Here is a 15,026-nt window from a genome sequence, read left to right as displayed (position 1 = left end):
TGACTGACCCAAGTGTTTATACAGGTGTGGGACCTGTTATCCAGAATGCTCGGGACCTGGGGTTTTCCGGATAACATTTCCGTAATTTGGGTCTTCATGCCTAAAGTCTACTAGAAATTAATTTAAACATTAAATAAACCCAATAGGCTGGTTTTGCTTCCAATAAGGATTAATTATATCTTAGTTGGGATCAAGTACAAGCTACTGTTTAATTACTACAGAGAAAAGGGAAAACATTTTTAAAAAATTGGATTATTTGGATAAAATGGAGTCTATGGGAGACGGCCATTTCGCAAATTCAGAGCTTTCTGGATATCGGGTTTCCAAATAAGGGATCCTATACCTGTATTTGCAAAATGAAAGGTACAGTGTATCTGTGACTCTGCACCTCTATAGCTCCATTGCCTGGCCTAATGGAATGTACTGAGAAGTTGTGAAAGACATTTATGTCAAATGAAAACTTTATATTATTCAATTTTACATAACAGCATGGAGGTTCACATTTTGTGGAGAACCAATGACACAGCTATGGGACCTGTTACCCAGAATGCATGAGACCTGGTGTTTTCTGGATAAGAGATCTATCCATAATTTGCATCTCCGTACCTTAAGTCTGCTAAAAATCATATAAACATGAAATAAACCCAATAGGCTGGTTTTGCTTCCAATAAGACTTAATTTGATTTTATTTTGGATCAAGTACAAGCTACTGTTTTATTATTACAGAGAAAAAGGAAATCATTTTCAAAAATCTAAATTATTTGATTAATATGGATTCTATGGGAGATAGCCTTTTCCGTAATTTTAGAAATTTCTGGATAATGGGTTTCTGCGTAATGGATACTATACCTGTACCGGTATGACAGGATGTGGTAGAACAGTCCGGTGCATTTGACCAAAGTATCTTATGTAGTTCAGTTTTTATGATCACAGCAGATACTCTTGGGATCATGAGTTGGTTTCATATTTTTTTGTGTCCAAATTTTTACATTTGTGGGATTTTTAACTCAGTGATCCCCAACCAGTGGCTCATGAGTAACATGTTGCTCACCAACCCCTTAGATGTTGTTCCCAGTGACCTCAAAGCAGGGGCTTATTTTTGAATTCCAGGCTTGGAGGCAAGTTTTGGTTGCATAAAAACCAGATGTACTGTCATGTAGAGCCTCATGTAGACTGCCAGTCCACATAGGGGCTATCAAATAGCCAATCACAGCACTTATTTGGCACCCACAGGGAGTTGTTGCATGCTTGTATTGGTGTCCAACTCTTTTCACAAGTAAAAAAAAGGTTGGGTATCCCTGCTAGGGAATGTATCCCAGAATATCTACAGGGTGTGAAAGATACTTTCTATTGAGGCATAAGCTATAGGATAGGCTTGTGTGCTCACATATTATGTTATATGGGCCGGTCACTGTTTCACTTTCCTCGTTCCCCACCCCTTTATTACTATATCTTTCTCATTGACCAAATCATCTGCATTCAAATTTTACAGCTACATTCTCATGTAAATGTTGCTTCAGGGCTCATCACGCTTGATATAAATGACAAAGGCTTTCTGAAAATGAACTGCCTCTTTGCTGAGATTTCCTCTTTGGATATGTCAAACTTCTGCATCTGTTGGGATCTTCAACAGCTCAACCAGGCAAGATCTCAGAGAGAGAAAATGCAGATGAAGTGACAACTTTGATAATGTCAGCTGAGCCCTAGTCAGTTCTGACCATTTGGTGGCCACTAGTTGTGTTGCTTTGCTCTAAATGCAGAAATAATGATTCCAGAAGCTAGTTATGGAATAGAAAGAGATATATTTAATGAAATGAGCATTTTAACTGCCTGCCGCACTGCCTAATGGCTTTTTTAAACAACGGGCGATTTGCCTTCTACACAAATCATAGATGTGGGACTGTTCTATTCTAAGAGCTTTCTCCAAAAAACACCAGTAACTCATTGATCAAACAGCTTTTTTAGAGAGGTCATTGCTCTAGCTTCCATCAGCCAAAAGTACTCTATAACACAACCTGGAAAAATATACCTCTTTCAGCTAATTGCACATAGGCACATTTGGTCACCAATTAACCTGCTCTTGTTTAAACAGCCTAGTGTCCCATGTAGATAAAGAATGGATTGGATAGCCTATATGATATCCAATTTGGGGGTTCTTTAAGTATTATTTAGGAGCACTGTAGAAATCTGTTGGGCAAAGAAGGACCTTATTTAGTTGTGAATTAACTAATTTCCTTGTTACTATAACGCATGCTCAGATTAGTCTTCCTCTTCCACATTCAGTTATTGCATATCTCATCATTACCATCAATTCTTTGTTCATAAAATAAAGGATGCATAGTCAACTCTGATTGTAACTAAAATGTAGTTAGAATTTCCATAGCTATGATCCCTTGACATGTCAAACTAGTTATAAAAAAGGCTTGGTAATGGACAGCTGCTCAATGAGCCTGTATCTAAAGCCTACGGGGGGCCCAATGGGTGGCCTTGCAATAACAACTCTCTCTATTACTCTCCTGCCAGTCTATTATTTAATGTATTTCATTACCTGCAACTGAAAAGTTGAAATTCTTAATGACATTTGGCTTAATAAAATATATTTCAAGGCAAAGTGACACAGACTGACATGTATAGCTTAAGGGTGCCTTACTTGAAGACCTACAGCAGTTATCAGTCAGTCAAAAGTTTTTCTTATTACTTTACAGTATCTCTTAAATCAACATTTTCTACTTTAAATTTAACTAAGCTATAAACATAAAAAAATCTAATTTTTTGAAATAAGTCCCATCTATAATTATAAACACCCCACTTAACTATGTGCCCTTCCAGCTAGTACTTCAAACAAGTACAGTATCTACAGCCAGAATCTTCTAATAGGTTAAAATTTGTAAAGGATTTTTTTGTTAATGATAACACTGGGATGATATTGGTTCTGCAGCCCTCCATGCATCTTACAATCTATTGGCCCCATCATATTTAAATAACACATAGTAGGTCAACTTCTTAAAGGGTGTGGGAGGAAACAGATACAGTGACACTATACAAACTCTTATCCTTGATGGATATGAAACTAGAATCACAGCAATGCCCACTACTGTTCCACTGTTCTCCATCCAAAAGAAAAGCCAAAAGTTGGACATTGTTATGGAAGAAGAAGAAGCTGCTCAAATCTAAATCAGCATCATGTTTATCCACATGTTATTATAGATCTTTAAAGGGATCCTGTCATCGGAAAATATGTTTTTTTCAAAACGCATCAGTTAATAGTGCTACTCCAGCAGAATTCTGCACTGAAATCCATTTCTCAAAAGAGCAAACAGATTTTTTTATATTCAATGGAAGGGAGGGGGTGATATCACTCCAACTTGCAGTACAGCAGTAAAGAGTGATTGAAGTTTATCAGAGCACAAGTCACATGACTTGGGGCAGCCGGGAAATATGTCTATCCCCATGTCAGATTTCAAAATTGAATATAAAAAAAATCCATTTGCTCTTTTGAGAAATGGATTTCAGCGCAAAATTCTGCTGGAGCAGCACTATTAACTGATTCATTTTGAAATTTTTTTTTTCCCATGACAGTATCCCTTTAATGCTAATCTTGATGATTTCAATTCAGGACTGCAGCCAAGAGTTCCCTATCTGTTTCTCCAAGTCTGTGACCCAGCAATCTGAGCTGCTGAGTCATGTATTTTATTCATAAGAACCAATGAGTCTTCGGGTAATTGAAGCATATTGCTGGCATCAACACCACTCCAAGGAAAATGGGAAGCATTAAAATAACTTTAAAGAAGAACAGCTTTAAAGGAGAATGAAAGGCATACTCTCCATGGTCAGATGCCCTGGGTACTACTGTAGGAGTGTCATCTACTGCTGTAAGAGGATCATCTTCTTTGTTGGTCCCCTTTATGAGGGATCCCTAAGAGAGAAGAAGGGGGAAATAGGGCTCTGCTGCAGTAGTACCCTGTGCCTGTACAGTTAATGACCAGAGGCACCATCCCAGGGTCTCAGGCAACCACTGAGCTTGGTGGCTACAACCAACTGGAATCCTCCAGAGATTAAGCTTTTCCTTCTCCTTTAAAAGTTTAGAGACATCATCAACCTTTTAAATGCCATGAATGTGTTCAATCCCACCCCAGCTGGAGTAGATATATATGAGTGTAATAAAGCCTGCTGAGGCAATGGCATAAGCACCCCCATAGGGCAGATCAGGAATCATAGGCATACATCAGCCATAGCCCCATCTCTCCAGTTCATACCATTACAATTCATATGTTTCTGGCCCTTCTTAAAAAAACTGCAGTATTTCAGTTTATAACTAGGACGTAGCATCTGCATGAAGAAAAACCTCATCATTATTTAATGGCTGATTTGTACAAAAATAAATGTTGTTTTTCCAGCAATTGGGAGGCATCATTTTATATGCGACATGTTTTTTTTTCTCTCTTCTGTCAAAGGGTGTTTTGCCAATGCTGATAGTTTGAAGAATTCTATTCTGAGATGGGACTTTTGTTTGCATACAATTCCTAAATTAAGAATATATTATCATACTGTATTAAAATTGGAGTCGGAGAATGAACTAGCAGTGGGCAGAGAGGAATTAAGCCTCAGTATCAGCACTAAATAAATTGCATGAAATTCTTGATTGCTTCAGATCTAAATCCATGCAGTTCAATGCCCCTTTAAAGGCCCCGTGTTTGTGTATTATGAGATGATCTACCAGGTATTTTCAGTCCTGCCCAAATAAACATGCATTTGCAGCTGAGAAAGGTCGACTTTGTTCCCCTTTACCTGACAATCAAACAAAACACCATGAGTGGCCAAGGATGTTCTGAGTGAAGCACAGCTGGGTCCCCACCATATGCTGCTAATGAGCAGAATCGTTATTTTAATGAACCTATATTTTATACCCTCACAAGCCCCTTCTGTTCTTGTAATCATGGATCATGAATTTCTCATTTTACAAATTGTTTTATTTTTAAAGGAAAACAAATAAGAGGAAAGACAAATAGAGCCATCGTTATATGCACAGAATAGACATTATTTTAATATGCAGTGTCACATACAGTAGGTGGCCAAGTTGCCTGGCTTGACCGCATTTTATATAAATAACATTGGATATGAACAGAACTTAAATACTTTGATCCAACATGTTGCTCACCAATCCCTTGAATGTAGCTCCCAGTGGCCTTAAAGCAGGTGCTTACTGTACTTTTGAATTCCAGACTTGGAGACAAGTTTTGGTTATAAAATCTGATGTATTGCCAAATCGAGTCTCCTGTAGGCTGCCAGTCCACATAGGGGCTACCAAATAGCCAATCACAGCCCTATTTGTTACCACCAGAAATATTTTTCATGCATGTGTTGCTCCCCACCATTTTACTCATGGGTAAAAAGGTTGGGGATCCCCACTACCAAGGGTCCAAGCCCATATCGAAGTCCCAACCACAAGGAACGGTTCCCCAACCTAGGGGGTTGCCATAAACAATATCATCCTTGGCCATACCACAACACTTTGCAGACCATAAGGAACCCACCAATAAAGCAGTAATCACGTGATTAAGTATTTAGCCTGAAACTTGTCTGAAAGTGACAAAGAACCCCTAGCCTGTATAACTATTAAGAACCATAGACTATATGTCTAAAAGTGAAGTGAATTTTATGTTACAAGGGTCTGAAGGTTCTAACGTAGGGGTCTCCATACTTTTTTACATGTAAGCAACATTCAGACAAAAAAAAGATTTTTAGAACAACACAAGCATGAAAAAAATTCCTGGATGGTGCAGAAAAAGTGCTGTGATTGGCTATTTGGTAGCCCCTATGAGGACTGTCAGTCTACAGGAGGCTCTTTTTGGCAAAACAACTGGTTTTTATGCACCAAAACTTGACTCCAAGCCAAGGATTCAAAAATAATCACCTGCTTTGAGGCCACTGGGAGCAACATCCAAGGGGTTGGAGAGCCATAGTGATGGGAATCTGTCCCATTTTGCTTCGATGAAAAATTTGCGAAACTCCGTAATTTTTGCAAAATGCATTGAAGTCAATGGGAGTCAAAATAATTTTGACACGCAACAACTTTTACACCTGCAAAAATTTTTACACAAGTGACTTTTTTATTCAAATGCATTGAATTCAAATGGCGTCAAAATAACTTTGGCAATGTTCATGCTAGCGTAAATTTTTACGTGCGCAAAAATTTTTACACGTGCAGCAAACTTTTCCGGCTGCGAATTCTTGCAGCAGTTTTGCTGGATAATTCACAGGTGGTTGGGGATCACTGGTCTAACAGAAGAGGAAGGGTTTGCATCTGTCCCTTTATTGTGACATCATGAAAATAGAATGGAAGAGGCACATGGGACTGGTAAATGAGGCTTTCGGTGTCTTTTTTTAAAACAGTATTTTTATAGGATGCTTTAATAAAAAGCATGAAAACTCACACTAAAAAACTTGAGCAAAAATAGCCCCAATGGAATATTCCCACAGTTTTAACTCAAGCACACGTGCTCAGATCATTTTGATTATTTGTAGAGCCGCTTATTATTTGTCTTGTGTGAAACAGAATTCTGTATGACAGTCTCCATCAGAGATGCTGCACATAAATGGATGATATTCCGTGGGAGAAGTGCTGAGCGTTTGTACGGAGCACTAACATAGCTGTTTTGGCATCTATCACTCGTTCTACACAGCAGTGAGCATTAAATTTGCTCCGAGGACATCTTGGAGATGTATCTTTGAGATAATTGATATTTATTAGCCTGTTTGTAATTTCAGGCTTTTGTGCCTTGATGATGGGTATAAATCACTTCCAACACAGTCTCAGTGAGGGTGTTTGTATGTATTATGAGTCCCCAATAAGTAGAGACGATGTTTGCTACCTTCCCGCTGTGAGTTATTAAGATAGATTGAAGGGACTCGCTTGTCCCATGCAAAGCACAGTTTAATTATGGTGCCATTATGCTAATTCATGCAAATGTAGAAAATGTGTTCCCTTGGTTAAGAATGCAGGGAACAAAACAAAGATTAAAGTGTAAGTCTTAAGTACAAATTAGTTTATCGCATTACTAAGTAGACTCCCACGAAGCAGGTGTCCTTTGCAAGAAACAAACAACACTATAGTCGGACATAAAAAGCTGTAAATAAGATTGTGCTGCTGGCGTGCGCTTTTGAGCGTGTTCTGTAACTATATGTGTAAACTCGTAGGGGCAGATTTATCAAGGGTCGAATTTGAAAAACGTAAAAATTCTAATTAAAAAAGACCAACCGAAATTTCTTTAAAAAAAAATATCAGTTTTTTTAGCAGATGAATAGTCCATAATCGTTTGAATTTGTCTGAAGTCGAATCATACGAATCGAAGTAATAACGCATTCGAATCGTAAAGTTTTTCAAAGTCCACCAATTGACTCCAGATAGGTTCTAGAAGGTCCCCCATAGGCTAAAACAGCAATTGGGCAGTATATAGATGGCAAATGGTCGAAGTAGATTTTTTAAAGAGACAGTACATGATAAATTTCGATATTCAAATTTTCACATTTTTTTCAAATTCAAATCGAATTTGGACTATTCCCTAGTCAAAGTATCCAAAAATTAGCTTGACATTCTAATTTTCACTTCAACCATTGATAAATCTGTCCATAGTGTTTCATGGGCTCGTGTTCAGTCCTGATATGACAGGGCAGACAATTAATGTATTCATAGGAGAGCAGTCCTTAAGCATTATTGGGGGGCCAGGTGATTACTCAACCATCCTGATTACTATATAGTGTATTAAAAACTAATTAAAGTATACAATTGAAATTAACTGATAAGCTAGTTCACAATTTATTTGCATAGTACAGGTATGGGATCCGTTATCCAGAAAGCTCCAATTTATAGGAAGTTCATCTCTCATAGACTCTATTTTAATCAGATGATTCCAAATTTTAAAAATGATTTCCTTTTTCTCTGTAATAATAAAACAGTAGCTTGTGCATGATCTCAACTAAGATATAATTAATCCTTATTAAAGGCAAAGCAATTGTATTGGGTTTAAGTAATGTTGTGATCCAATTTACAGAAAGACCCCTTATCTGGAAAATCCCAGGTCCTGAGCATTCTGGATAATAGGTCCCATACCTGTAGTAGTTTCAAGAAGTTAATAATTGTTTTCTTTCATACCCATCATGCCAACTGGACATTTTTCTGCACAAGCTTTTTTTTACATGACATTGTATGTTTTTTAGTGGTGAAACACAACTTACTCATTGATACTCTTTATAGCATTTTCATTTCAGGTATCAGACCCCAGACTAATTGCATAAAGTATTCTGTTCACCAAATTTCAGAAGATGAAAAGGGAGGGAGCTAGAAGCCTTGACCTTTAACAGAACTCTTTTGGGAGTTGATCATTTCACTGTTGGGGCATTTACAGTATGTGGTGAACTCCAAATCTTAAATTAAGGGTCAAAGTGAAAATTTGAATTCAAATTTTCACTTTTTTAAGTGAAATTCGACCAGGGAATAGTTAAAATTTGATTTGAGTTTTTAAAAAAAAAAAATCGAATTCAAAATTCAAAATGTATTATGTACTGGCCCTTTAAGAATTTGAATTCAACTATTTACCACCTTAAACCTGCCGAATTGCTGTTTTAGCCTATGGGGGACATTCTGAGATCAATTTGGAATTGTTTGCAGCCTTCCTGAAAATCAAGTTTTTTTCGGAGAGAAAACTCAAATCAAATTAGATTTGAATTTGATTCAAGTTTGCAGGTCAATCCCATTCACCCGAGTTTAAACAATTCAAATTTTTTGATAAATTTCAATTGATCATTTTTAATTCGAATTTTGAATTCATGGGGCAGATTTATCAAGGGTCGAATTTCGAATTGAAAATACTTCGCAATTTTAAATCAAAAAGACCAACCGAAATTAATTTGAAGTTTGTTTTGGACGAATAGGTCAGTTTTCGATTGAATAGGCCCATATTCAGCCGAATTTGAATCATACGAATCGAAGGAATAGCGCAATCAATCAAATTTGATTCCCCCCCCAAAAAGTCCACCAATTGACTTCAAATAACTTCTAGGAGGTCCCCCATAAGCTAAAACAGCAATTTGGCAGGTTTTGGATGGCGAATGGTCGAATTTATTTGGAGACAGAACATGATTAATTTCGATATTTGAATTTTTTAATTTTTTTCAAATTCAAATCGAATTTGGACTATTCCCTAGTCGAAGTACACAAAAAATAGCTCAAAATTAGATTTTTTTTTTCATTCAAAAATTCACCTCGACCTTTGATAAATCTGCCCCTAAGTGTACCCTTAACAGATTTCAATATAGTTGTCATGTACATTTCAATTGAGCTGACTATTACTGTCATCTATATTAAAAAAAAACCCTGTTCTGTTGGGCCTATGTATTCTAAACAGTGTTTGTTGTCTTTATTTTTTTAGGTTCACAGGTCAAGAGTTTTACATCCTTATGGTTCCTGTCTGAACCATCCGATGCTGTTACCATGCGTGGAGGTAATGTTGTACTGAACTGCTCAGCACAATCTGATCGGGGAGCACCAATAATCAAGTGGAAGAAGGATGGAGTTTATCTGAATCTGGTAATAGATGAAAGAAGACAGCAACTCCCGAGTGGGTCTTTCCTCATACAGAATGTGGTCCACTCCAGGCACCACAGGCCGGATGAGGGTGTTTACCAGTGTGAAGCTTCCTTAGATAGTGTTGGAACAATAGTCAGCCGGACAGCTAAAGTACTAGTTGCAGGTAAGTTCTTAATATTTATACTTTATTTTTCCTTTAGGCGATTGATAGACTGAAGAGTAAAAAATGCACCAATCATAATATTGGGGTTTGGATGAATACTAAATATTCTTCTTGAGTTTCTTCTTGAGTTTTAGCAACATTCTTATATTTCATATTATATATGATTGGTATCACAGCTAGATATTCTAAAATCATATAGTACTGTAATAGCAACAATATTCTTAGTGATATTGAATCCAGGATTTGGTAGAATCCCAGTAGGTCAGAATCAGATGAATTTTAGCTTAACTGAAATCAAACCCTTGTTTGGTAGTAAAACACAAGATCACATTTTCCCTCTATTCAAGAAAGTAACTGTGACAAAATGCAATCTGAATTTTTTTCAAAATGTGGGTGTAACAAAATAAAAATTTTCAGCTTGTTCACAATTCATAAAAGTCACTGTGAAAATACAGAATCTCACATTTTTTCAAAAGTTGAGTTTTTCGAAATAGAATTTCAAGTTCTGTTTATTGAAATAATATCAAAAAGATGAATGAAAAAATTTGGGAGCTTCCATATAATTAAGTGGGGGTTATATTTTCAACATTCAAGCTATTTTATTTGATAATTTCTTTCAAATTTGCAAAAATTAAGGCAACAATATGATTTTCATTGCAATCAAGTTTTCTTCAACATTAATTTGATAGAATTTTTTTTTAGTTTGAGCTTTTTCCATTGAGTTTTGTTTAAGTACCCATGCAGGTGAAAGGATAGCACCCAAGCAAGCAAAAATTTGAAAACGTATACACAGTTTTTCCCATGTCATGTTACTTTCTAACTTTGGACTAGTGATGGGCGAATAAATTCGGCAGGCGCGAATTTGCGTTGAATTGAATATGTGTTTCGCCACCGGGAATAAATATCTGAAAATTCGCCAGCGTCAACAAAATTTTGGATGCGCAACGGAAAAGTCACTCGCGTCAAAACCATCGCACGTCAACACTTTTCGGACGCCCATTGACTTTAACTCCGGTGTCAAAATTGACACGAGTGCCAAAATAGGAGCAAATTGACGTGGGCGTTTCACAAATTTTTCTCTGTTTTGCGAATTTCACAGGAATTTCACACTGAAGGTGACCTTGTTTTCAGTTGTTGCAATTTTTTGGGGATTTTTCGGTTTGTTATTAAGCAATTTTTTTTTTGCAGGATTTGTTATTTATCTATATCCTAAATTATATATTTGGTTAATTATTGAATATTATTGGCAGGTAGTGACGGGCGATTAAATTCGGTAGGCACAATTTTTTTAAAAAAAAATTGGACGCGCGTCAAAAAAGTCGCTTGTCAACACTTTTCAGATGCCCATTGACTTTAATGCTGGCATCAAACTTTACGTGAATTTACGTGGTCTTCAAAATTGATGCTGGCGTCAAAATTCGAGTTTCCCAAATTTTTTGCTGGAAATTCATGAATTTTTCGGCAAAACGGGAGAAATTCGCCCATCACTATTACCAGAGCATTCTAGCAGCATGAAGATTGATCATCTCAGTCGCAGGTGAAATACCAGAAATAGGGAAAAAAACTGAAAACTTTTTGATTGGATTGAATAATTCATGAAATATACTAAATTGTACAATCTATAAAATATACATTCATCTGCCCCATTGTCCCCCCCCCTTCGTTTAAACAGCCAATGATTACACGCATTTAACATCTTTCTAAAACTGGTTCCTAGCCATTCAGGTTCATATGAGAATCAGGGAATAAAAGAAGTCAAGTCCTCAAGATGATTGATTCTTGTTAAATATAATTTGAAACCACCACAGGGAAACGTTTTTGTTGATGAGTTGTCCTCTGTTCACCTGCATGGGAGAACTACATCCATAACAAGCATCAATTACTGGAAATAAACATCTACTCAAGCAACAGCTTTAGGGCACTGAGAATTTATGTGGCCGTCCCGTTGTGTACACTGCTGACAACATTTTGATTGGCTCTTTGCTTTCATGGATTGACCTCATGCATGAAATATCCCAGTTGGTTGGTGGCAGTTTTGTGTAACTTGATAAAAGCCAGACCTTTGCTATTGTTTATGTTCATTAAAATCAGTAGTTAATACATGATACTGAGGGGGGAAATCAATAAATTCTTGTTCGGTTAAATGGATATAGGGGAACAAATATCATTTTTATTGCCTCTTAGTGAGAACTGTGCTGATGAAAACACCCTGAAACTCTACTTCTCATCTGTGGAGAATAATAACGTCATTACTTTGTTCTTAACAGGGCAGTTATCCCCCTTTTTCAACGTGACTTTAATGACTGAAGTTTGTGCTGAATATACAGTTTGTCTATTTGATAAAGAAATAGTGATGGGCGAATTTATTCGCCAGGCGCAAATTCCCGGCGAATTTGAGCGATTCAGCGAATAAATTCACAAAACGCCCGCCAAAATTCGCCCGAGAAAATTCAAAAAAATGGGCGCCGGCGTAAAAAACGAGACGCTGGCGCCGTTTCACGGATTTTTCGCTGTTTTGCAAATTTCGCACAAAATTCACGAATTTTCCGGCGAAGCGAAATGGCGCAAATTCGCCCATCACTAATTAAGAAATATCTACAGTGCGTGTATTGTTATGTCACACACGAAACTATAGATTGAATCTACGTTCACTTTCCAACTTCCTGGAGTCAGAGGTGGAGGAGGAACAGGGAGTTATCAGTCTACAATTAGCCCTCTGTATAGTAAGCTAAAAACTTATCTCAAAACCTTTGGTAATGAATGGGGTTTGTTTATACAGAGTTCATTATCTCTATGTATTTAAATTAAAATGCTTGTGTCAATGGCTCTATGTGGGTGGAATGCTCTACCCTTAAAAGTAAAAAGACCGGTGCTCTTGCAGTGTTGGTAGGTGCTCCCTAAGGGTCCTCAGTATTGCACTGGAGACATAACCATGTAAAATGATCAAGTGGTACATTTAAGTTGTGAATATTTGATTTATTTAACCTAAAAGCTTACAGGCAATGCTATGGCCCCCGCTGGGCCTTTTTTCAAGCCTGACTGTCTTTCTAGTAGTCATTCTCCAAATCTTTTATTAGGAACAATGTTTAATCACCAATATACAAATTAGTGAGAGAGGGAATGAAATGATTCTTTTAAATCTAAACAGAAAAAAATCATCATATCTCATTCAATTGTCATCAGTTACAATTGTTTAATGTAAGCAAAAGCAAATGTATTACAACAGTTCTAAAATAGTTTTTGATGTGCTAACAACAGCCTGAAAATAGAGCGCTATTCTTTTGACAATTTGTACATGTTTGATATTGAGTTAGCCAGAAATAGACATTTAGTTTTAAACTGGACACATAGGAGGAAAATAAAATGTCACGTACGGCTCCCTAAATCCAGAACAAGTGCTAAGCTCCCTGGTCACGGCTCAATCTTCCTCCTATAGCAGCCACCTTTGACCTCGGGAGGAGCCCTCAGCTACTCAGATGCCGCTAGGTCTTGACTTGAGAGGAGCCAATCAAGAGTTCTGACCGAGCATTGGTCATGTGAGTTTCCAAGGTTTTGGACGGAAGGCAACAGTTCAGGAAAAGTGTAGTCAGGCAGGCTGGAGTCGGTACTGGTGGAGTTCAAGCAAGGTCAATCAGGCCGGGGTTGGTACAGGCAGTGTTCAAAGAATAGTCAGGCAAACAAGGATCAAAATCAGAATCAAACAAGACACACTCACACCCAGAAACTAACAAATTAGACCTAACAATGGTTAATGCCCATTGCCATGCCCAAAAGCCCCTTATATACCTTTGAATTTCGCTCCGCGGACACGATTATGTCAAGCACACAGCACCACAGCACGTAAAACCCGGAAGTGTGTGCCGCGCGCTCTAGGAGCGTAGGTCAATCTTGACACAGGGCACTTCTTTCACAAAACAGACCACATGGCAAAATTCAAGCATGGATTTAAAAATAAAAAATCTGGTGAAAGTGAAAATTTTAGTGTGAATCTCTACCAGTCATCCCTACCCATGCAATATGTCAGCGATATACTTACTACTAGGGATGCACTAAATCCACTATTTTAGGATTTGGTTGAATCATGAATCCTTTGTGAAAGATTCGGCCAAATACTGAACAGAATCTGATCCCAAATTTGCATATGTAAATTAAAAAAAAAATTACTTCTTTTTTTGTGTGAAGAAAAGTGAAATGATTTTTTTGGATTTGGGTTGGGTTCAGCAATGCACTTGGATTTGGCCGAATTCGAATCATGCTTTAAAAGGTCGAATCTTGGCCGAATCCAAAACCAAATCCTGGATTTGGTGCATCTCTAATTGCTACTAATATAAAAAAAAAATAGAAGAACTATATAACTGGGGTGTTCACGTTCTAAATGTTGTAGCCAAGCACAAATATATATTTTTTGTAAATAGATGTTCTTGAGGTCACCACTACACCTAAGCACCCGTAGTCACAAATGGTTAAGCATTAAGCCAGCCATATGTTGGATTGTATTGCCATTGCCACATGAACATCATTAGCCAATTTATACAAAGTCTGTTCATCAGTAAGTCTGAATGTGTCATTTCCTTGCTCATTCTGCTCTTGGATGCAATTTAACCTCTAATACAACTCCGACCTCATATATTTGAAATCTATACATGTTTCAGAGGTTAGATTTAATAGGATGGCAGAGTTGTTTACAGCCCAGAACAGCTAACCTTTAGAGAAATGCTCAAGGAATATAAAGAAGGTTCGATGATAGAAAGTAAAGCATCAGTTTAGAAATGATCTCTGGCAAAAGCCGCACATGTATTTCTGAAGACTTACCAAACACCTTCCACAATCCCAAAGATAGTTACTTTTTTATTCAGTTAAAGGAAGAGCAATTCAAAAAAAAATCTTAAGAACTCATTTATTTCCATGGTTTTTCATTATTTTGACCAGCAGTTGATTCTTTCGCATTTCATTGATGACCTCCAGTAAAAAGCTGTCCTCATACAGAAAGTATTCCCATGTCTCCAGCTATAATACACAGGCACTGATTTCCTAAATGGGGGTCCCTAGGCTGGGGGGTCCTAGAGGCTGCCTACCTTCATGCCCTCCCGCGCGATTGCACGCGTGCATGCACCAGCTCACTGGGGAGTTGTACTTCTTTAAAGGAAAAGCCTAACTAAAGAAGTAGCTAGATATTTTGTACATTATGTTTTGTGCTTCTGTAACAGCCCAAGGCAACCACAGCCCTTTAGCAGTAAAGATCTGTGTCTCCAAAGATGCCCCAGTAGCTCCCCATCT

The 15,026-nt window shown here is 37.4% G+C and overlaps 1 protein-coding gene across 1 annotated transcript in view; it reads left to right on the top strand.

Moving 5' to 3' along the window:
• dcc.L (DCC netrin 1 receptor L homeolog) overlaps positions 1-15,026 on the top strand; it is a gene marked incomplete at its 5' end in the record, with an annotated part of 292,799 nt that overhangs the window by 19,049 nt on the left and 258,724 nt on the right. The window contains 4 exon segments of the mRNA NM_001085785.1: positions 2,450-2,460; positions 6,643-6,651; positions 8,402-8,411; positions 9,429-9,749. Coding sequence (NP_001079254.1) covers positions 6,643-6,651; positions 8,402-8,411; positions 9,429-9,749 — 340 coding nt within the window.

Source organism: Xenopus laevis, chromosome 1L, assembly GCF_017654675.1.
Source record: "Xenopus laevis strain J_2021 chromosome 1L, Xenopus_laevis_v10.1, whole genome shotgun sequence".
Classification (NCBI taxonomy): domain Eukaryota; kingdom Metazoa; phylum Chordata; class Amphibia; order Anura; family Pipidae; genus Xenopus; species Xenopus laevis.
This window is presented reverse-complemented; position numbering and strand designations above follow the sequence as displayed.